The 21,599-nt window shown below is 45.6% G+C and overlaps 8 protein-coding genes across 8 annotated transcripts; 3 read left to right on the forward strand and 5 right to left on the reverse strand.

The window, feature by feature from the left end:
* Positions 1-3,884: 3,884 nt before the first annotated feature.
* On the forward strand, positions 3,885-5,238 carry N7483_011378 (WD40 repeat domain-containing protein; the record flags this gene model as incomplete). The annotated part of the gene is made up of 3 exons (XM_057094805.1): positions 3,885-3,922; positions 4,028-4,523; positions 4,579-5,238. The coding sequence occupies 3 exons, from the start codon at positions 3,885-3,887 to the stop codon at positions 5,236-5,238; spliced, it is 1,194 nt and encodes a 397-aa protein (XP_056940776.1).
* Positions 5,239-5,849: 611 nt separating this feature from the next.
* On the reverse strand, positions 5,850-6,512 carry N7483_011379 (dynein light chain Tctex-type family protein; the record flags this gene model as incomplete). The annotated part of the gene is made up of 4 exons (XM_057094806.1): positions 5,850-6,134; positions 6,192-6,266; positions 6,344-6,382; positions 6,483-6,512. The coding sequence occupies 4 exons, from the start codon at positions 6,510-6,512 to the stop codon at positions 5,850-5,852; spliced, it is 429 nt and encodes a 142-aa protein (XP_056940777.1).
* Positions 6,513-8,315: 1,803 nt separating this feature from the next.
* On the reverse strand, positions 8,316-9,007 carry N7483_011380 (uncharacterized protein; the record flags this gene model as incomplete). Its single annotated transcript, XM_057094807.1, has 2 exons — positions 8,316-8,633; positions 8,660-9,007. 2 exons carry the CDS (start codon positions 9,005-9,007, stop codon positions 8,316-8,318), a joined length of 666 nt encoding a protein of 221 aa, XP_056940778.1.
* A 1,804-nt stretch (positions 9,008-10,811) lies between these two features.
* N7483_011381 (uncharacterized protein) lies at positions 10,812-12,075 on the forward strand (the record flags this gene model as incomplete). Its single annotated transcript, XM_057094808.1, has 2 exons — positions 10,812-10,931; positions 10,993-12,075. The coding sequence occupies 2 exons, from the start codon at positions 10,812-10,814 to the stop codon at positions 12,073-12,075; spliced, it is 1,203 nt and encodes a 400-aa protein (XP_056940779.1).
* A 79-nt stretch (positions 12,076-12,154) lies between these two features.
* On the reverse strand, positions 12,155-13,852 carry N7483_011382 (Zn(II)2Cys6 transcription factor domain-containing protein; the record flags this gene model as incomplete). The annotated part of the gene is made up of 4 exons (XM_057094809.1): positions 12,155-12,958; positions 13,007-13,081; positions 13,132-13,736; positions 13,789-13,852. Coding segments are annotated over 4 exons (1,548 nt in total), but the record flags the coding sequence as incomplete, so codon positions are not given.
* Positions 13,853-14,314: 462 nt separating this feature from the next.
* On the reverse strand, positions 14,315-16,055 carry N7483_011383 (MFS general substrate transporter; the record flags this gene model as incomplete). Its single annotated transcript, XM_057094810.1, has 7 exons — positions 14,315-14,584; positions 14,637-14,739; positions 15,117-15,265; positions 15,411-15,444; positions 15,498-15,529; positions 15,591-15,716; positions 15,777-16,055. Coding segments are annotated over 7 exons (993 nt in total), but the record flags the coding sequence as incomplete, so codon positions are not given.
* Positions 16,056-17,446: 1,391 nt separating this feature from the next.
* Positions 17,447-18,720, forward strand: N7483_011384 (TauD/TfdA dioxygenase family protein; the record flags this gene model as incomplete). The annotated part of the gene is made up of 5 exons (XM_057094811.1): positions 17,447-17,615; positions 17,682-18,199; positions 18,251-18,299; positions 18,356-18,487; positions 18,545-18,720. 5 exons carry the CDS (start codon positions 17,447-17,449, stop codon positions 18,718-18,720), a joined length of 1,044 nt encoding a protein of 347 aa, XP_056940782.1.
* Positions 18,721-19,344: 624 nt separating this feature from the next.
* N7483_011385 (uncharacterized protein) lies at positions 19,345-19,619 on the reverse strand (the record flags this gene model as incomplete). The annotated part of the gene is made up of 2 exons (XM_057094812.1): positions 19,345-19,521; positions 19,566-19,619. The coding sequence occupies 2 exons, from the start codon at positions 19,617-19,619 to the stop codon at positions 19,345-19,347; spliced, it is 231 nt and encodes a 76-aa protein (XP_056940783.1).
* Positions 19,620-21,599: the final 1,980 nt, after the last annotated feature.

The raw sequence follows: 21,599 nt of genomic DNA on the forward strand, positions 1-21,599 counted from the left end.
CGTCACGGTAGCCTTCATTTCTTCCATGCATATTCTTAGAATGGTTGTAGATTATGCCAGAATTTTCCTTGAAATCTTTCCAATGGATCCGAGTGTAGTAGCGATAGAGAGTAGGTAATTTTTGGATGGAAATCCTCGATATTGAATTTCTGCGAGACTGTCGGGATCATCCTGTTTGGATTCTAGAGCCCCGGGACTCCCCAAAGTCACAAGGCTATCTTAGATGTGAAATAGATACTAGTAGATTCAAGTTGGATACTTTTCCTCGCATCATGCCTAAGTGTACACTATGCCAATGGTTACAACTCATGGACTCCGTCTTACCAGCAATTTAAATTTTCTTATACAGTGGAGTTGGGGAAGGGGATATGTGCTCTATTGTGAACAGGTTAATACGAAAGAAAATTCGAAGAATATCTGTAGATTGCAATGGAAGAGATGAGATGGACGTCAAATCGAAACTGCCGCAGTGATAAGTTCTTGCGGTCAGAGAGTTCTGCTCGGCATCGCGACTCCTACAAAGGCTCTAGTATTTTGAAATGGACTAGATCGCGGGCCCCGGGTCGGGCAGAAAAACTTCATAATACAGCCTGAAACTGGCCGCAGTTGACACCTGGGAGCATTGGGTTCGAGCCTCAGACTTCCTTTCCGATCGTCAGAACAGATGCTGCCCTCCGCCCTATTCAAAGATGTGGACTACGTTATGTTGGTGGGGGGGGACTGTTGCGACTCTCGGAATATCATTATCTTTGCCTCTTTATTAAAACATTGATATCGATGATATCATCCTCGCACAAAGTTGTGGCAATTCACGCAATTCCTACTATAAGTCAACTCTCAAACCCCGATCATTCAGTTTTGTGAATGGATTCCATAGACACCTGGATCCAAAATCACGCATTTCATTCAAACTAATTGCCGGAAAACTCCTCTTGTGACAACGAACGAGGCTGTAGATGGATCTACTGTTTATAGAAGGTTTAATCTTTGAATTTCCGTGTAAGGATCTATTCTGTGCAGGTTTATAATGGCTTTCCTTTATCAAATTCGCATCGCATCTCAGTGTCTATACATCCCCTTCATCATGCCGTCTCCCTCCATGAACATTCATGAACAAGACTCAGATCTCCATATAATGATGACCCTGGAGTAGACGCCTTTGAATCCCTCATTTATCGTTCGCAACAACCCAGCCCTGGAGTGGATCATCCCCTTGCCCATCCCGCCAAAATGAAAAAGAAGAAACTCAGAGTGGAATGATAAGTCTATGATAGAGTGTGACATTGGAGAGATTTGAGGCTATAATGGATACATACAGGAGTGCTCTATCCAGATGTCGCATCATAGCCACTCAACCTATTGCAAACATCTCCAAGTCCCCTGTCGGTGTTTTATTTGATACGAGCACTATCTCCCTTAGGAGCGGTTCCAAATGGTAATGTAGTGATCTCCGATGAGAATGGCAGTACATCTTACTGACCTTATCAATCCAAGTTTAGTGATGTTTCCAATATTATCTTCTCCATGCTCGATTCTTCGCGTTGCATCCCACACTAGCGCCTGACGTATACAACGCGTGGTCACTTTACCCACCATAGGCATCGGAGAACAACCAAATACAGAGGGACATTTGGCTTACATTGCGGTGTATCACAAGATTCAAAATTTTGCGAATCCCTGAGAGTGGAACTCTGATTGGCGGTATGTCATTCTTCTACATAATACCACCCTACCGCAAGACCAAACACCAAAGAACAACTCTTAAGGCTGGAAGCCATGAAATGGATTGTACAATGTCGTGAGTCCTCCACTTCCCTTGAGTAGTCACCATGGGCATCTTTGAAACCATGACTAATTACATTATAGGCTTCCAACCAAGCTTGTCAATCCAACTTCCGTTGACAACAACCAATTGGAATACAACCGAGTGAGGAGGAAGATCCAACTTAGGGCGCAGGCGCAATTCAGAGTCAGTGGTGGCCCCCCCTCTTCAAAGTAATTGATATTTACTTTCTAATGTCCGCGATAGAACTTCCTTGAACCACACACCCAGCAGATTTCGTGCTAGAGGATCACCAGGCTGATATAATTCAGACCACTGTGCCCTCAAGGATGATAGCTATCGCCGTGTCTGTAAAAGTTCTACTCCTCAAGCTTCCCCACAATACAGGTCATTCTTTGTATGTTCTGTTCCCAACAGGTTATGGGTCCCCTCATCCCACTGAGAACATACGAGCAAGAAAAATTTTACACCACCAAAGTACTCTACGTCTCTGGCTCTGATGTCGAGCCAAAACAGCAGTTAAGAAAAAAGCCTCATCATTGATTAGCCGGCTTTTACTGAAAACAAACACGAAAGCCCATGGTTGCTCTCCAAGTAACTATGTTGAACAACCTCACTGAACCAGACCCTGATGGATGGGGAAGAGCAGTATTCGGACGAGCCGCGTATCAGACACAAGCTGTCTCTCTTCCTACTACCTCCATAACGTTCACCAAAATTCGAATGACCCTACACAGGGATAAGGTCAAGAACCACTTCCAAGATTGGGACATAGTCCTCCGACAAACACTGGGAAGAGATGAACTCCAAGATCTTATCAATATGAAGATCCCTCACCACAAAGAATCAGTAAAAGGCAGAAAATTGGAGAGCAATGTCAGGAAAATTTGCCGAATGCTGTTGGACAACATCATCAACGAATTCCAAACTCTTTCCCACAATAAGCTGCCTTCTTCATAGGTTCAGTTCCCAACAGCTTGGCCTGCACCAGCACAGACAGTAATGGCCACACTCATGAACAACGCAAAATTCGTGAATAAGGACCTCATCAGGTGAAACTTGAAGAGTGGAGTGAAAGCGGAGTAAAGCTATCTCAATTAAGCTGCAAGTCATCTCAGTTCATTAAAAGTTGTCCATATTAAGTCATCAGCCATTGAAAAAAAGAATCAATATGGTTGCTGCCAACAACAACGACGTCTATAACTGATTAGGAAAGATGTTTCGTACTGGAAGCTCCAGGGACCAGGTGGATTACCTGCGAACAAAAACAGTTATCTCAATCAAGCTGAGACTCGGAGAAACTAGCTACCAACCAGAAATTCTGAGAGTGGGACAAGATTGGAGAACTTTGGTGCCATTATCGCTACGAATATGCTTCTTGATATCATCGAAAACGGCCACAGACTGATGCAGTGAACGGTGACAACTATGTGACCCTCTTACTTATTGTGGCCAAATTGCTAAGAGATAAAATATTTCCAAGGTTAACAATCTACACCGAAAGTCGATTTTCATTTTCTTTGCTTAAATCCTTTGCCTAGAAATCAGATTCCTCATTTTCATTTTGGCCAGGGAGGAGAGACACAGGAGATGTTCACTCTTGAAGGACTCTCAACAGAAACTTGAAGGGAAAAAAAGAAAGGCGTGCTGAAAACATTGAAGATTGTTATAATCAATGTACTAGAAAACATTTGAATTCTGTGAATTGTAAATCATGGATATATGGATGAGGCGTTTAGGTGCATGCAGACTCCAATGTGTTTGTAGTGTTTGCAGTGTTTGTGTTTGTTGTGAAAAAGAGCGAGATATCTCACTCTTCAATCTTGTTCTCACCGCCTACCTCATTTGCTGAATTAACATCCTGCACGTGACAATGGAGGCAGAACTTGAGGCTAATCAGCCTCCGCCTGGTCCTGGAGTTGAGGCTCCCGAACCTCCACTTCGTCGCCGCCCTCCTCTTCCCACCGTTGAGGTGACACAAGAGCTCAGAGATAGAATTGCCACCTGGTTCTACTACAAAAGCATCATGAGCGTCATCCTAACTACCGGTACGTCTCAAAGCTCAGCGTTATCCCCGCATTATGGCCAAAGCTAGACTAACATGCACCCATATACAGCGGGGTATGATCATACCATTCGGTAAGCTAAGACTATTTGAAGCCTTGATTTTCTTCAATTCAGACTTCATGATCCATCATTCCCTAGCTTCAACCGGTCGAATACTAACTGCTTGCCGTGTCCCAGCTTTTGGGAAGCTCTGTCGGGTATCTGTTCACGAACTATCCAGCACCCTGATTCTCAGGTCAATCGCCTGTGTATCACCCCCGATAAACGCTTTCTCGCTGCCGCTGGTCATAACAATGTCAAGCTTTATGATATCAAGTCCACCAATCCCAACCCTGTTATGACTTTCGAAGGTCACACCACCAACATCACCGGAGTCGCATTTCACTGTGAGGGTAAATGGATGGTCACTAGCTCTGAAGATGGTACTGTCAAAGTTTGGGATACTCGTACTGGAAGCTTGCAGCGCAACTACGTTCACCGAGCTCCGGTCAATGATGTCGTCATCCACCCAAACCAGGGTGAGCTGATTAGTGGTGATCGCGCGGGCATGGTTCGTGTCTGGGATCTGGGCGAGAGCGTGTGCACCCACCAATTGATTCCTGAGGATGACACCGCAGTTCTGAGCGTTAGCGTCGCCAGTGATGGCTCCTTGCTCTGCGCTGGAAACAAGAAGGTGCGGCCACACTCCCTATGTTGTGTTCTCCATTCCTAACTAAGCTTTCATTTAGGGAAACGTCTACATCTGGCGTATGGTCCAGACCGACGAAGCTACTCGAATCATTCCAGTTTGCACCTTCCAGGCACACAAGGATTACCTCACCCGCGTTCTTCTGTCTCCCGATGTCAAGCACCTGGCCACTTGCTCCGCCGACCACACAGCCAAGGTGTGGAACCTTGACCCAGAATACGCACCTGCCAAGGTTGCTATTAAGGAATGGAATGAAAAACAGGCCCAGAAGGAAACAACTGAGGAAAATGGCGAGCCCAGCGCAGCGGCCGTTCAGGCGCAGCAAGGCGCCGAGTTGATGAACCAAGCTCGGGATCTGTTGCGTATCTTTGATACGCCCCAGCAAGATCGCGAGTTGCTCCGCATCTCAGACAACGCCCCCCGCACCGAAACCCCTCAGCAGACCTTCACTCCGCAACCCGATGGACCACCAATGGACCCTGCGAATGGCACCCTCTTCCTTGAGGCTACCCTCACAACTCATCAACGTTGGGTTTGGGACTGTGCCTTCTCCGCCGACTCGGCCTATCTCGTTACTGTCTCGAGTGATCATTACGCTCGCCTTTGGGAGCTGAGCACTGGCAACATCATTCGCCAGTACAGTGGTCACCACCGTGGCGCTGTCTGCGTTGCACTGAATGACTACTCTGAGCCCCGTTAAAGTGCGACACCTGTGCCCGATCCCGGTCTAATGGCGTTTATCCCCTATTTTCATTCATAGCATGGCGTAAAGGTGGGACTTGGGTTTTACTTATCTTTTTTTTCTTTCACCTGAGGGTGTTTTCTTCGGCTTTCCCTAGCTTGGATTTGCCCATTTTTAGTTTATTTCATTTCTGCGGATTCAAGATACCACTAGCCGATGAGGTGATAGCAGCTTTACATCTAGTTCTCATTTGACTAGAAATGAATCATTTGATTTTCATTATTCAAGTTTATTCCTTCGCTACTCGAACACCACTCGACATCCCCGTACCATATTATGTATGCCAATCGATGTCTACTATAGCTCTCCTAGGCTTAGAATCTAGTTCCTGAAATTGAAGTCCCTTTTATATGTCAGACTGGGTACATGCATAGTCATCGCTAGAAATATACCATAGTAGACGAAGTCAATGCCTGCCTGTACCAACTTGAACATCAAGAGAAAACATACAAAGAAGTGAATGCAGTTCCAATCTAAACGAAAATATCATATACTGAGTTGCGAACAAACTCGGAGCCTTAAGAATATACTAACATTGCTAAATGGAATTTGCAGGCTCAAAACCGAATTCAAACGACCGCAAACCAGGTCACGCTGACAACAACATCCAGTCCCCGCTCCTCAGCACCAGGGTACTTGAATGTCCACATGCCATCCCGGTTGACATCCCAGAAAGCACCAGAGGCAGAGTGCATCCCGCGCTTGCCGGCGTTGTTCTGTGCTCCGTCCGCAGCGGCAGTCTTGTCGATAACGCCCTGTTGCACGATGGTGCTGTTTACGGTGAAGCGGTAAGGAGCGGGCTTGGAGGAGTCGGAGGGGCTGGTGGCGGCGATAAGGGCTTTCAGGACAGTGTTCTGGATTTGTTAGTATGGTCATGATAGGAGCTCAAGGTAGCGGTGAGGAATTCGTACGATAATCTGTGAGTTCCAGTCGCCAACCACAGCGTGGTCATATTCGGTGGTAGAGCTTAGAGCAGCATCGCAGGCCTGGATAAATGTTTTGTAAGTAATTGCATTGTTGATGTTTGTTGTTGTGGGTCTGTATTTGGATTCGAGGTACGTACATCGGAGGTGATCTTGGTCAACTCGGGAATCGAGATGGGCTAAAAGATAGCATGATCAGTTGAATTGTCCATTGTTTGTTGGAGTACTCGAGGCAATGCTTCTGGATCGCTCGAGTGCGGATATTGGAATCGTTCATACCGATGCAGGTGCGGAGCCGTCAACAGCCATTGTGAATGAGGTATGTGGGTAGAGTATTTCGAGTTTTGAAGCTAGTCATCCGTTAGTCACAAGTATATCTTCCTTCTGCTCTGGTCTCTTATTTGCGATTGTGAACGGAATTAGTGATGGGCGCGTCTTGGGCAGAATGGGGGTTGATAGATGGGTCATTGTCCAGGCTTCGAGAGAGAGATTCAGGAGTGCAGGTGAGGAGTATCTGGAGGTACTCACTAAAGCTCAAATTCAGGCCGAGACCGATTAACGAGGACTGGAATTGAGGGTGGACTGAGGAGTGATTGTTTGGGGAGGGTGGCATCATCGCGTGGGCGTTGCGGGTTCTGGTTGGTCGAGTAGGTGGGGCTTAAGTAAGCTCGTATCTATAACTCGTCGATCTCCTTTTTCTTTGTTTTTTTTTGACGATCATAGATCTTCTCGATCTATTGTGATGCTCTTGGGATTGAAGTTAGTTCTTTGTTCGATCGGATCCTTTTACATAATATTTCAGATCTCATTGGGCTCAGTTTTCGGTGCCTGGTGCCTCAAAGGTCCTTTGACGTGAGCTTATCAAAAGCAAAGAAGGAACTCGCCGTATAGAAGATGGGCTCTGGAGTATAACTGACAGTTCTCCATTATTAAAGTCCATTTCTACTGTGAAACATCCTGGTTCACAAGATCCTGCCATCGTTTGTCCAGGTGAGTGGCCAAAGTAAGACCACTAGGTATCCTCCTATTGTACTCGCTCGTGACAGTGGAAGATCGATAGTACGACTCCACGTTGAATCCAGTCATTTACGAATGACGTTCTTACCAAATACTGGAGTTCAAGAGATGGAATCCATATTGTGAGTGCGAAATACTGAGATGAATATGTATCATTTAGCCAGGAGATTTGTAGGATTGACCTATTCATGAACGACCCAATGTTGTATTAAACCTTTTGTCCAACACTGGCAACGTCACGGTTCAGATGACACAGCACTCAAGAGTCTAAGGCTATTAATATTCAACCTTGAGAAGACACATCTGTCTCTCCTGTCCGATAAATCAGCCGTCGAGGCCACACGTGCATGAAATTGTTTCTCTTTCTCCCTTCAAGTTCATTGAGTACCGCTTTGTCTGTTGCACGTTTAGTGAGATCCAAGATTCGATGAGAAGCTCCAACGTTCAATTTGGATTCAAAAAATGGTGAAAATAGCACGCGAATGACTTGTGATATTTATCTATAAATACCGGGTTGGAAGTTCATCAAGCTTTTAATGTCATAAGGGCTTCCAACCGCATATTCGAATGTAACTCGGGCCCGCCACCTGGGCACCCCGCTTCTTGATACTAACTATACGGGTAGTAGTTTGAGTATAGCTTCAAATTCTAAGTTTAGCTAGTACTATTTTGCATGAATTCTGAATTTCTTTTATACATAGTCCATTATTCAAATTTTCGTGAAATGCTGAAAATCATTACTGAATATAGACCTGTTCCGACGCGAGGAGCACTAGATGTCCAAGGTGGGGGAGGTAGGAAAGTGGGTGAATGTCGGCCAAATGACACGTTATGAAGTGGGAAATTATCTATGCACATGTGGAGATTTTTTATGGAGCTCATACTTCTACTTTGTATGTGTGAGTCGATAATTAGCGTCTGGTTTATAAAATTCAATGTTAACATCTCAAGGGTAACTTGCGCACTACAGACTTCGGTCCGGATGTCTACAGCTTTGTGCATGCCACCTGAAATTCCGACTTGCTATATACATACGATGTTGTTATCTCCGGGACCAAATATAAGTCCGATAATTCAATCTGAGACTTTGTCGTCTTAAAGTTTATTGCTTCCAGATTTTGGAGCATGCTGCTCATACATGTCAGGCAGAATCGTGGACAAAATAGCCATCTCCTCAGCAGCGTGCTGCATCAATGCAAATGGGAACTCGCGAGGAAGTGCAGCTTTTCTCTCCTCTGCGGATAGTCCTGGAATATCACCCAGCCAGAACCGCGAGCGCATCCGAATACCATCTGGCTCAACTTTGATCAAGTGGATCAAATGACCACCATAGACAACCTCTCCCGTTGTATCATTCCAATTGCCAACCTTGCCACAGATGGCCGTTGAGTAACCTGCGGTTTGAAAATCTGTCTTCCAAGTTGGACCAAAATATTCACTCGGGTCGCGAAATGAAATCTTGAGTTTGGCAAGGTTCTTCCCAATGTATTCGTGAACAAGATGGTGACCACCGATATAGGTGCTGCTGTTGTCGCGGGGTCCTCCCAATCGGAGAAGACATGATCGCGAGGATGCCAAAGCTTGTACTGCTCGGTGTTGTGGATCCAGCCAAACCACCAGTCTATCATAGCACCAGTCGAGGCTTTCATATATGTAGAGGCTGCGATATGATGATGGCCATCCTCAGTGACTGCTACACCAGCCTCCATAGGCAGGTAGGGGTTCTCAAGCAGAAGCTTAGCATCTGATAGTCTTAGACCGGATTGAAGCGTGGTTGGTGTCGCCATAATGTTGAGAATGTATGATAGATATGGATCCGGGAGATAGTATGAATTTTAATCGTAGGGAAATGCCTGGGTTGTTAATCTGTTTAAGTAATTTTGAGCTGCAAGCTCTCGGAGCTCGCGCATGCCCGTAGTACCTGGTGGGGAACGTGGGGAAGAATTATTGAGAGGGGTCGCCATCTTGTTCTCGGGAATCTGAGGGTTCTCTGAATCATCTTCACGAAGACATTGTGTGTATAATACCAGTATAAACAGGAATTACGGAAATAGCCCCACAAACAGTTATCCGAATGTATCCGACAAAATCGAACCAAAGTAAACATCTGAAGCTTCAGATGAGTATGGAGCTTTGATCTAAAACCTTCAAAGATTTCTATCACAAGGCTGTCGCTAATATTGATGATGTTCCATCGTTTAGAGACTAGTATGAATAAATCACCTAGGCAGTATAGTAATTAGTAGATAGGTCCTAAGAAGAACCTAAGATTCTTCTGTCTGCCTAATAAATGCTCGTGCTTATCTGCAGCATTCACAATCAGTTGTTCCTTGTACTCAAATGTTTAATGGACATTCGAAAGTACCACACATGTGCAGATCATAGAGAAAATGCCGTTTCTTGTTAAATCAGAATGCGTGGTTGCTGTAGCGAGTGCGTTGGTATGAGGAATCTGAGGATAAGTAGTGGATGTAGCCGGGCCGCTGCGAAGAGCCCCCAATCTCGTGCTTTCTCGCCCCCAACTGCAACTTGAACATGTGTGGGCTCTCCATCCCCTACTAATTATAACATTCGAAGGCACTGAGTCAAATATAATGGCGGTGTAAAAAGCGGTAGTCTACAAGATGGCATAAATTCTACGATCATCAAACAACACAAACATACCGAGAAAATCACTGCCGTTGAAATAAGGCAAAATGGAAACTCACTTTGTTTACTTCACGTAGTCGAAGAGTCGGAAAATAAGTCTAGCCTGATTGGGTCCAAATTGCGATGCCTGCATACATTCATTCTAGCCTGAATCATTAGCGCGCCAGGGGATGATGTGGATCGTGAGGATTCTGCGGGTTGACGTTGGTTTCTCGCAGAATAAGCCAGGATAGGTAACGGGTGAGAAGCTAAGGTCAACACTATCAAGACATACTTAAGATGCCACATTTGGCTTTGAAAATTTTGATTCATAGAGAAATGGTTTTTTTAAACTGGACAGGTAATTTCCCTTGTATATTTATTATTTTCAATCCTTGTTCGTTTCATTTTCAGCAATGGCAGCTGCATATCAAGCGCCCCACAATCACACTATAGACTCTGCACTACCACCTTATACTCTGACACACCCAACTTCAGCTGGTGACCAGAAGGGATCTGTGCTATTCCAAGATAATAATCCATACCAAGGTTCCGTATCAACTGCTCAGTGTGAGGTTCGATTATATCCAGTGTCGCAATCGACCTCGTCAACGCCTTATCCACAATATAACAACCAACAAGCATGGCAACATCCACAACATAACCGAAGTGCATCTCAGGCACAATACTCTCCGAGTCAATCGTACCCTGAGCAAGACTATTCTCAGCCATACTCACAGTATGGTCCACAGCCTACCTATAATTCTTCACCTCGGTATCCTCAACAATACTCGCAACAACGGACGCAACGGTACCCACAATCTTATCTGGGGCAATATCCCCATCAGTACTCGCAGCAGTACACACAGCCATATCAGCCAGGATATCAGCAGGGCTATTCACAGCAGTATCAGCAGTCATACCGACAACAATATCCCCAGCAATACCAAAATAGGTACCAAAATGTTGCATATCAACAATATCCTCGAAACAATGCCTATCCACAGGAAGACGATAGCACCTTTGAGCAAAATTCATCAATCCGATCAGAAAAATATGGGAAACGCCCCTGTGTCATCCCTCGTACGAAAACTCAGGTCCAAACCAATCAGTCCAACCACTAACGACGACAACAACTACAGAGGTCTCAAACGTCTTCGGTGGCTCATTCTTCAGTCCATTCGTGCGCGCCCGAGCCCCAGAACTAGAAGAAACATGGCCAATAACTGAAACGGAATTCCTTAAATTCCTCGATGACCTGAACGAGTCCTTCATCGCCAATCCAGCATTACAAGCCGCGGACGGAATCAGGAATCTCCTCGGCTTCGCTCCGTCCGCTACACTACAAATTGTCGGGGGAAGCATGAAACTGGCTGCGGAATTGGGAACAGTTGCCGCGTCGAAGATCCGAACAAAGAAATACATGAAGAAGGCGAACGCGGAAATTTTTGAACCCAAGGGTCTGCATGCGAGATTGTGCAAAACTGAGAAAATGCTGGCAATGGCTGGTTTGCCTAATGATAAGAATTTATTTATGCCAACTGCGCCTACGCCGCTTGGACCGGGAACACAGAATGTGCCGCAACCTCCACCAGGTGAGGATATTAAAATGGTTATCAGGAAGCGGATGGCTGCTTTGGGTGATAATTTTATGCCTTTTTCTCTTGATAATGTTGCGCCGCCTGCTGAGCAGAAGAGTTGGATGAAGAAGATGGGGCAGAAGGCTGCTGCTGATGCTGAGAAGGAGCAATTGAATAAGATGCATGGATTGTCGGATAGAAAGGATGTTGAGGAGGAACAAGAAAAAGTGCAGAAGGTTCAGAGGAAGATCAATGATCTGTTATACAGGATGCAGAGCATGAATCCTAGTACTAAGGATTATAGGAAAAAGCAGGAGGATTTGAGGAGGGATATGGGTGACCTCAATAAAGATCTACGGGATGCTGAGCGGGATTTACAGAAGGAGTTGAATAAGGCTATGGGTAAGGATGGGGAGCTGCAGGCTAAGATGAAGAAAGATGGTGGGAAGAAGCAAGCGAAGGAGGCGAACAAAATCTTGTGGCTCGTTATTGCTGACAAGAAGGCCTTCACCGAGGGCGATGATGATTGGGATTCGGATGATGGGAAAGGATCTGATCAGAAAGGTATGAGTGTAAAGCAGTCTGGAAGTGGTCGAAGTATTGGAACGGAAGAAAAGAAGTCACGCCGCTGGTGGAGTAAGAAATGATCTCAGTTCTTCAGTTTGGCATTAGATCTTATGCATTTGGTCACTCTAAATCAAGTTAGGTACAGATTTCACGAGTTACCGACACCGTGACTTGTGGTATCTTGGTCCTTAGAGCTAGTTTCTGCTTGATAACTGCTTCCGGCCAGTGTTCTTTTCTTAATTGTCCAACCTCAAATCCATGTCGAGAATTCATAGCTGCCATCAACTTCAACAGCCATGGCCTGACGCCATCCCTGTCCCCATCTAGGTGGAAGAACGCAATATTCAACGGGAAAAGAAGCATAAACGCCCCGACGCTTCGTAGTGATGTTTGCATATTAAAGTGTGCCATCCGACAGATCTCTACAGCAACATCATGTCGATTACCCTCCATTGGTAAAAGTGGAAGAGTTATAGGGTCAGGTTGCTGTATATAGGCTATCTCTACTCCAGCACGCTGAAGAGCCTTCATCGCGATTAATCTGGCAACACTATAGTTCATAAGCTCCGTGGCGCGGGGACGCTCATCGAACCATAGAACTTGATCAAAGGGTGTCCAGGAGGGAATATATGAGAATTGGTCGGGATCTAAGTCGACAACCGGGACAAGGTATACGGAGTCGGAGAATCGCTGCTCCCAGCGCCAGCGCCAGGCGTAAGCAGCTTCGAGCATGTCGAACGTGCGCTGAATGTGACCTGCTTTGAATTCCTCCCGTCCTGGTACACTTGGATCCCATGCATCGAGATGATCCATGTCTTCGATAACTCCTGGAGCATGAACGAGAAAGTCGAAGACTTCTTCGACCGGAATTTTGGAATTGAGACCCCGAATCTCCCATGGGATTGTTTTCCATCTCGGGTCCTCCAGAAAACAGCGTTTTCGTTGAGTGACGCAAGCGACAGTCTAAATCACATCAGTAAGTGGAGATAAAAATAGGATGGACGTACTTACGATGAGAGCTCTGAGCAGCCCCAGCAAAGCATGGCCTACTCCAACCTGGTGGCGGTGCGGACCTCTTAAAGCAGTCTGTTTCATGGTTAGAACATGACACAGCAATGAAAGAATAGCAGACTTACCAATCTAGCCATTCCATTATAGTGACTTATCCAAGCCGACGGGTCTGTGAAGGTGATCAATTCATATATTGACATGCAGACTATGCCAAGCAGCACCTCGTCCTCAAAGACGCCTCTCGGGTCTTGAAGCTGAGTTTGCAGCACCACCAGAGCGCGAGAGTAATACTTTTTACTCTTCGCCAAGAGTATTGGCGCTCCACTCATTTTACCGAAGAAAGCTGTCGCTAGAGCTCGAAATGAGCTGAAATTCAGTACACTGTCCTCTTCTTTCACTCCCAAAAGCGCCATAATCCATCCGGCTGAGTGCGGTGAGTGTGGGTTCTCATGCCAAGTGAACAATCTATCGACAAGATTTTTCTCAAAGACGAGTTGCTCATCCCATGGCGGATTAACTCTCAAGGGCAGGAATGGCTCCTCTATGAAGTCTTGTTGTGCCATCATCGTGTCATCCACAAATATGATGCTGGCCGGGCTCGACGCCTGGGTACTTGGAGAGCGCTTTCTGGCGACTTTATCTGTCACATCGTGAAATTCCGCAAACTGGACATATCCTTCGCAAGTTTTACCCGCCTTGTAACATCGTTGACAAGTGGGTTTTCCCTCGTCTATCGTGCGTTAGCCGAGGCGCGTTATTCGCGTTCTGGATAAACCACATACCACATTTGACTCTGCGTTTTCGGCATGTTTTACAGCCTTTGCTTCGACCACCCACGCCGACCATGTTGTAAATCCTGATGTCAGATTGAATGGGATTTGTGGGGTTGAGGAGGGATGTTCATGGGGTTCAGAGGGAAATCAAGCCTAGTGGACCCGTTGGGCCAATGAGGGATGTTGATCGGCAGGGCTGAGGGGGGCCGTGTTTAATGACGAAGTCCTCAAGATGAAATGAGGTAATGGACGTGAGGCGGAAGTAACTAGATCCCTGCTAACAGATAGTCCATCCTCCGTGCTTTCGTTCTCATCCAATCGAGTTTCAAATCGACTGTTGGATATGGGATTTAGTGCCCAACAAACTACTATACGGAAGGATCTAATTAACCAGGAAATGTGGAAATGAGTCAAAGCTCTGGGGCGGCCCCAGTTATGAGTTAAAAAATTGTGGATATTATCTTGTCCGTCCAAGCTTGATTTGGGTCATCGATGGTATGTAGTAGTGGTGCTCCGAGTCATGCGCGGCCTTAATCTAGTATGTGTACTTGAACCCAGGCAAGTTCCCGATCACTAGTTCTCCTCGATCCACTTTCTTGTTCAAGATATAGAACCGGATGGAAAGCAGCATAACCAGGATAATAATCAGGACTGATAGCCCAACACAGGTCAGAATGCCTGGATGGTACCCTGGTGCGTCTTGGGTTCTAAAAATAAGTGAGCCTGTCAACCCCCCTGAAGCTCCAAGACCCACCAATACTGCACTAGCAAATGCACGCTTCCATTGGCCTCGAATGTTATTTTCCTGGATTTCTAATCAATAAATTGGCTATCGCCTCGGAGAAATTCAGACTTACCTGGTATGCCATGGCTGCTGGGATATTAGCATTACATCCCATAGTGGTAAGAAAGGCTCCAACCATGCGAGGCGCAACCCCTGAAAAGAAATGAGTACTAAACCTGAATTTGACGAAGGATTAGACTTACTAAAAGGGGAAGTCCAGTAATGGTAACAAGTGCGTTGAAAATCAGGATAGGACCCCTGATATGATATTTGTCTCCAATCCACGACGTGATCACCATCAGAATACCCGCTGCCGCATACGGAGGGGCATATAGGCACAATGAAGTGCCTTCCGAAAGTCCCATCCCTTTTTTCATAAATCGTGGGCAGGAAAAATGTAACAGCGTAGGCTGTCGTGGTGCAGGAGAAATATGTGAAGCCAGATCCTCAAATATTGATGTCGAGGCCGGCTGCAAGGTACTTTCTCACATTGAAAGGCTCAAGAAGAACATCACCTCGATCTTTTTCGATTCTTCGAAGAATAAAATCGTACTCGTCATTCGACAGGAAGTTGCGCTTGTTTGATTTTATCCGATCGGGGAAGTCGACGAGAATGAACCAGCCGACCGTGGCGATGGCACAGGTGATAAGACCTTGAATGATGAGGATCCAGCGCCATGCTGAGAGGCCTTGGAGGCCATTCTATAAGCTGTGAGAAATCATTCACGTCATTTTGATAGACTTGTCACTTACCATGAAGGTAATACCGTATGACAGAATTCCTGTGAATGCTGATGCCACACATCCCAGCAGATAGAAGATCGCATATCGTTGTTGGATGTCATACCGAGTGTACCAAGTCGAGATAAGGTAGACTCACGCTGCGAAAAATCCAGCTTCGAGAGCACCGATGATAATTCGTATTCCGACTAACTGGGGCCACTCCTTGACGAAGCCACCAGATAACTATACTTGTGAGTTTACCGTTCATGTGATGGGTAATCAAGCAACACATCATGAGACTTACCATCACAGCACCCCAGACAAAACAAACTCCGGACAGATACTTCACAGGACCGATCTTACGAACCAGAATGGGACCAAATATCTGAAGGCAAATATATGGCGGGAAGAAAGAGACAGCGATTTTGTTCTTCAAGTTTGATCTGTGAGCAGGTAGGATGCATATTGTTTGTCTGGAATGGTAGCTTACATATCTGTTTCCGATCAAGTGAAGCTCCTTTTCCATACCTGCCACTGCAGCAGAGCCCGGATTTCCTCGATCGATAAGGCAGACGCAGTGCATAAACCCCAACATTAAGATCAATCGGATATCAACTCGATGAATGATCTTTCGCTGGTCCTTATAGGAGTATACAGGGTCATTATCAATGTGCTCCAGAGTGGGTTTCTGAGACTCGACAGCCTCCACATTGTTCTGTAAGTCCAGCTTTCTATCCTTGTCCGTCATTGAAGATAGAAAATCCGATTCGCTAGGTTGATATGAGATAGAACATGAATTGAAGTGTAGGCATGAGAGGTAGGTCTACACAAATATAAAGAAACTTGAGAGCATCATGATGCTCCGTGTTCCATGCAGGCAGTGTGGTGAAAAATGCGCCAATATGTTGCAATTGTCCCTTCCAAGCCCTGACAAAGTTTCTTTGAAGACAGCTTGACACTGCCCAGGTGATAGTGTGGGGTAATGAGCGCGATCTGTAACTCTTCAAGCCATGGCTTTTATTATCTCAGCTATTATTGGGTACTCAGGATCTTGCTCCCCGCATTCCTGTCAAGCATCCTTCGGCGTATCGGCGTTAATTTTTATGAGAGACTCGTCGACAATTCTGCTATCGCCGATAGTAATATTGAGCAAGAAAACAAATAGAGAACCAGCAAGCTCAGGAATCGAACCCAGGACCTTCAAAATCAGAAATGCGTGAATAGCGTCAACAGCCTCACTTGATACATCCATCCCTAAAACATAATCCCTTCTATCTCCTTCAATTATCTTTATTTTGAGGACCTGAAAAATGGAATAGAAAGAGAAAAGCTAATAGTATATAATAAGTAGAAAATTAAAAAATCAAAAAAAAAAAATCATTATCCCTAGCCGTAGCTAGATGCCCTCCCGCCCGCAGGTATTTTCTCTGCCACTGAAACCAGGCCCGGCATACCTAAATCCAGTACCTTTGTCCCCGTCGAGTCTGGGTCGCCGACCGCTCTAAGCCGCTAGGCCAAGCAGGGCAGAGATATTACCTGGGGAAGCCTTTCACTCAAATTTATGGGAACTCTGGTTCCTTGAATGGTGTTTAACCAGTTAACTCTCCACTTTCGAGTATAATCCTTAAATTTCGATATCGGAAAAAAAAATGAAAAAAGGTTTCGTTTTAAATAATCAAGGAAAGGAGAATTCCTCTTTTCACGATCCCGTGTATATCATGTTTTCGCCTCTGGCTGGGAGGTGATATCCATGCCTGGCTCCCGGCTTATGGCTTATCAACAAACCACTGGCAGCACTGGCATTGTACACTAAACATGTGAACCATACAACAACTGTAAACCCCCAAATCTCGCGCAATTAATAGACTTTATGAGATCAGTCAATGATTTCACAATTGAAATCCCATTGGCTGTTCTCTAAACCATGACCTTGAAGCTCCGAACGTTGAACTAGCTTAACGCCGAAATCCGATGGACCTCACCTTGAAGGAGAGTGCCTCAGCAATCACTAACATGAATTTCTATAAAAACAGCTATGTCGCAATACCAGTGGCATCTTACAACATTGATCTGATATCAATAGATAACTACAAATTGAACCTACTGATTGTCGGTTTGCACTTGAAGTTTTCCACATTCAACCCTCGCAACCTCTTCACAATGCCGCCTACCGTACGCCAACACTCCTCGGGCTCTCTCGATGCATTCGAACCTGTTATGGTGACTCCGGTGATCGGAAACGAATTCACCAAGGGTAATTGCAACATCGTGGATGATATTCTGAATGCTCCAAACGCCGACGAGCGTGTCCGTGATCTCGCTATCATGAGTAAGTTGCCCATCCCAGAATACTATACAACATATTAGTACCACATGCTAATAATTCTGGATGAAGTCGCCGAGCGTGGCGTTGTATTCTTTCGAGCCCAGGATAATCTCACAAATGACCTCCAAAAAGAACTCATTCTCCGCATGGGCCATTTAACCGGTCGTCCCGCTGACCATGGCCTCCACATTCACCCAGTGACCAACGATGCGCGCGAATTCGGAGACCCAGACCCCGCCATCAGCACAATCAATTCGGAAGGTCGCAAGAAGCTCTACAAGGACTCCGATTATACGCGCATGGCTGCTGTGTGGCACAGTGATATCGCATTTGAAGATGCGCCCGCCGATTTCTCTTCTTTGAGATTAGTACAACTCCCCAAAACTGGTGGTGATACACTTTGGGCTTCTGGATATGAGATCTATGATCGGATCAGCAAGCCTTATCAGAAGTTCTTGGAGTCATTGACTGCCACTTATGATGGTGTGGGATTCAGAAGAATGGCCGAGTCGGGGAAGTTTGAGTTATATGCTGGTGAAAGAGGTGCACCGGTTAATATTGGACCAAAGCTTTGTGCTGAACATCCGGTATGTTGAGTTGCTTCTTCAGGATTAAACTCCTAGACTAACATATTCTAGGTGGTACGAACTAATCCGATTACTGGGTGGAAATCTATCTTCGCAGTTGGTAAGTAAAGTTGATACCTTATCAAGAAGCACCCATTTACTTATTTTCCTGATTAGGATCTTTCCCATCGAAAATCAATGGCTTGAACCGCAAAGAGAGTGCTACCATGCTACAGTGGTTCAACGATCTTATAACATTTGGTCATGATCTCCAAGTCCGCTTCAGATGGAACGATGCAAATGATATCGGTTTGTATACATATACACTTCTCTTATAGTCTAAAATAAGCTGATCCTATTTTACAGCCATCTGGGATAACAGAAGTGTCTTCCATACTGCAACTGGAGATCACGAAGGATTTGGCCCTCGAAGTGGCAACCGAGCTGTTGGCGTGGGAGAGGTACCCTACTTTGATCCGTCCAGCAAATCCCGACGTGAAGATTTAGGAATCATGAATGATCTAGCTCCCTGCCATTTTTAAACATTCTGATGAGCTCAGGCTGTAAATAGGGAAATGAAAGGAGCTTGTCTTTCTGGTAATGAGTGAGGTTACGCTATTGATTCAGCAAAAGCTGCATATCTATTCCAATTTTGAATAAATTTTATGCTACCATTGTAAGATCTGGTTTGAATGGTCCGAGAGATGGTTTCAAGTTCATATTTGTCGGGACTGGCTAGTGCCAAGTAACATCCATGGAGGTGCCACAAGTGGTGTTAGGGAACCCTCAACAACGCCCGAAACGAAAAAGGTACATCGTCCTGGATGTGTCCTCAAAAAAGGTCGAAGATAGTAAAGGCAAAGAAAAACAGAAGGGTCAAAGGAGGGAAAGTGGAAAGCTATCAGGAGCGGGGAACTGATAATTCTCTCTTACCCCTGGATGAGTTGTTCGGTAGAACTCGCTCGACTTTAGGGGAGTAAGTTCGATGCATTAGAGGAACGACTAGATCTCCACTCTCCATTTTCCGACGGTTTTTCACACGTAAAAACTCTATCTCGATGTTATAAATTGCGTAAGTCTCTGTCTCGACGGCAGGATTCCACTCGGCTGGCCAAAACCATGGAGAGTCATGATGAGAAAAAAAAACCTCACCCTCGATGTTTTAATCATAATTCTTGGGCGGCATTGTCTCCCCCCTTGCTGTCTTGCCAGTCCACTCCAGACACTTGGGTCTTCTCATAGGAAGACGCACCTGGGGATTTGGCCTCAACCACAGCATTAAGAGCTGTTTGTTCCACCTCGCCATACCACACGGTATGAGCAGACTTTCCAGTGTCCTTGCACTCATTGCCAAAGTATTTGTTTATCGAGCTGATGACCCATGTACTTTAAGTTTCACGCAAAGACCGAGCGGACTGCGTGCCCTCCTCGAAGCAAACATGGTTTCGGGCATAGAGCAGAAGCGTATTCAGATATCTCCTCGTGTTTCCTCCGGAGCAAATAGTATTTACCTGCTGCAAACAATCCGATCCGTTTTTTGTTCACTTCTCCTGCATTAGAGAGTAGCTCGGGATCAAATTGTGTTCCGGGTAACTAGCCATTCATGTAGCCATAGATGCGATCCAGGTTCTTCGCTTTTTTGAGATATTTGCGAGTACTGTGTCTCTTTGACTCTCTAGAGCTCAGTATCATTGCGACTGTCATCTAGTACAAGCCAGCAGCTGGTCCTCTGAAAGCGAACTGATGAGGCTTTCTTGGTTGATGATCTTTGCTGTCTCTTTGCCGATTATTCGAACTTGTCGAAGTCATACACGACCGCATTTTTCGAAAATGAAATGCATCAGGCTTCAGGAACTTGAGTCATAGTTGATAGTCGGTGTGCGTCTATCGTGTAGAGGGGTGGAGCCTTTGGATTAACAAGCCATAACCCAGCACCAAGATGCTGAGAATGTGATACCAGGATTGACCAGGACTTTAAATTTTGTTCGCGGTGGGTTTGAGGCTGGCTCTGCTGTAACGCTGACAGGATTGTCTACCAGATGTAGCCATCACCATTTGTAGAGTGGCGTCCTGGTACGCTCTCTCCAGGATGCGCTCATCAAAGAGACCTTTCTTTCGCCATCTGGTGTTTCTCTAGGCTTATAAAATTGGGGATATCGTCCATGAAGAGGATTTGGTGGTTTTTGAGCATCTGGAGTTTTTTGTTACTTGAACGAATCCTCCCGATCAAAGGGACCCCTATCCGTCATCTCTGCCCGCAGAGTCGAGGGCATTGGCCAACTTGGTGTCATTAACGCCAAATTTTAAATAGCTGACATAGGTATGTTCGTTCTCGAATACCTAAATCTTGGCCAACACCAAATTGACCGACTGTGAAATCCCTAGCGCCCTTGAGGGTATCACCAACTTTGTCCTGATTTTCCAGACTTTGTCGCAGCGGTATATTGCCCGCCACAGAGGAAGCATTAGTCCTTGTAGATAAAGAAGAAAGGAATTCCGAAAGCTAGGGCAAATGGAGCAGGCGAGGTTGGTGCCCGATCTTGTTATCATCGGCAGGGTTGAAGGCCTTCAAGTGGACCAACGCTTGCCCCTCTGAATTTGGGGCACTTTCTTCAGTGTTGATAATGAGGTAAATTTGTGGTGGTCTCCTGCTTTGGTGCTTTTTCGCCTTCTTTAGCAAACCAATGGTCAAGACCGAATCGACATTGGAAATGAAGGACCGGGATTTGGCATGTGGTCTCAATTTTCTCTTCTTCATATTTTCGGTAGACTCTCATGTATAGATCTAGCAGAACATTTCGATGCCAATTCTTCGGAGTCTGTAGCGCAGTCTGAGTCCACAGAGCCTTCAGCTAACCTGTGAAGTCATTGTATTTGAAACGGCGATGAGAAAAGGGAGGTGAAAAGAAAGTTAGGAGATACACTTAGGTACACCGTCCACACCTCCTACGTAGTTATACGCAGGCTGTAAAACGTGACATATCGCTCGTGTATTTTTCAGTTCCCTCTTCTCCATGCGTCTTTCAACTTCCAAGATTTTGTATCACTCTCCATGGCGTTTTCATTCTGCCCACAACCTTGAGGTCTCCACAGGTATTCACATGAGAGACATAATCTCTCAACTTTGGAAAGATTTTGAATAGTGATCGCTTTCTCTATTCTGGACTGCGAATCAATTGTAAGGAAACATCGATTTGGTCGAAGACTCTTGAGTCATATCTCAAATCACCAGTATCTTTGACGCGGTTCCGACTGCAAGGTTAATTTTAGCTTGACAGGCTGGACCGTTCGGTGAGATGTTGATAAAACCTGCTTCTCTGATATCAGAAAGATGGGTGCATATTGAAGATCCAAGGAGCTTACCGAAACATCGTACCCGTTTTTTAGACACGGGGATGTTCTGGAGGAATGGTGATGTGTG

This window comes from Penicillium malachiteum, assembly GCF_028827825.1.
Source record: "Penicillium malachiteum strain IBT 17515 chromosome Unknown utg000005l:1.0-9002435.0:326005.0-9005861.0, whole genome shotgun sequence".
Classification (NCBI taxonomy): Eukaryota; Fungi; Ascomycota; class Eurotiomycetes; order Eurotiales; family Aspergillaceae; genus Penicillium; species Penicillium malachiteum.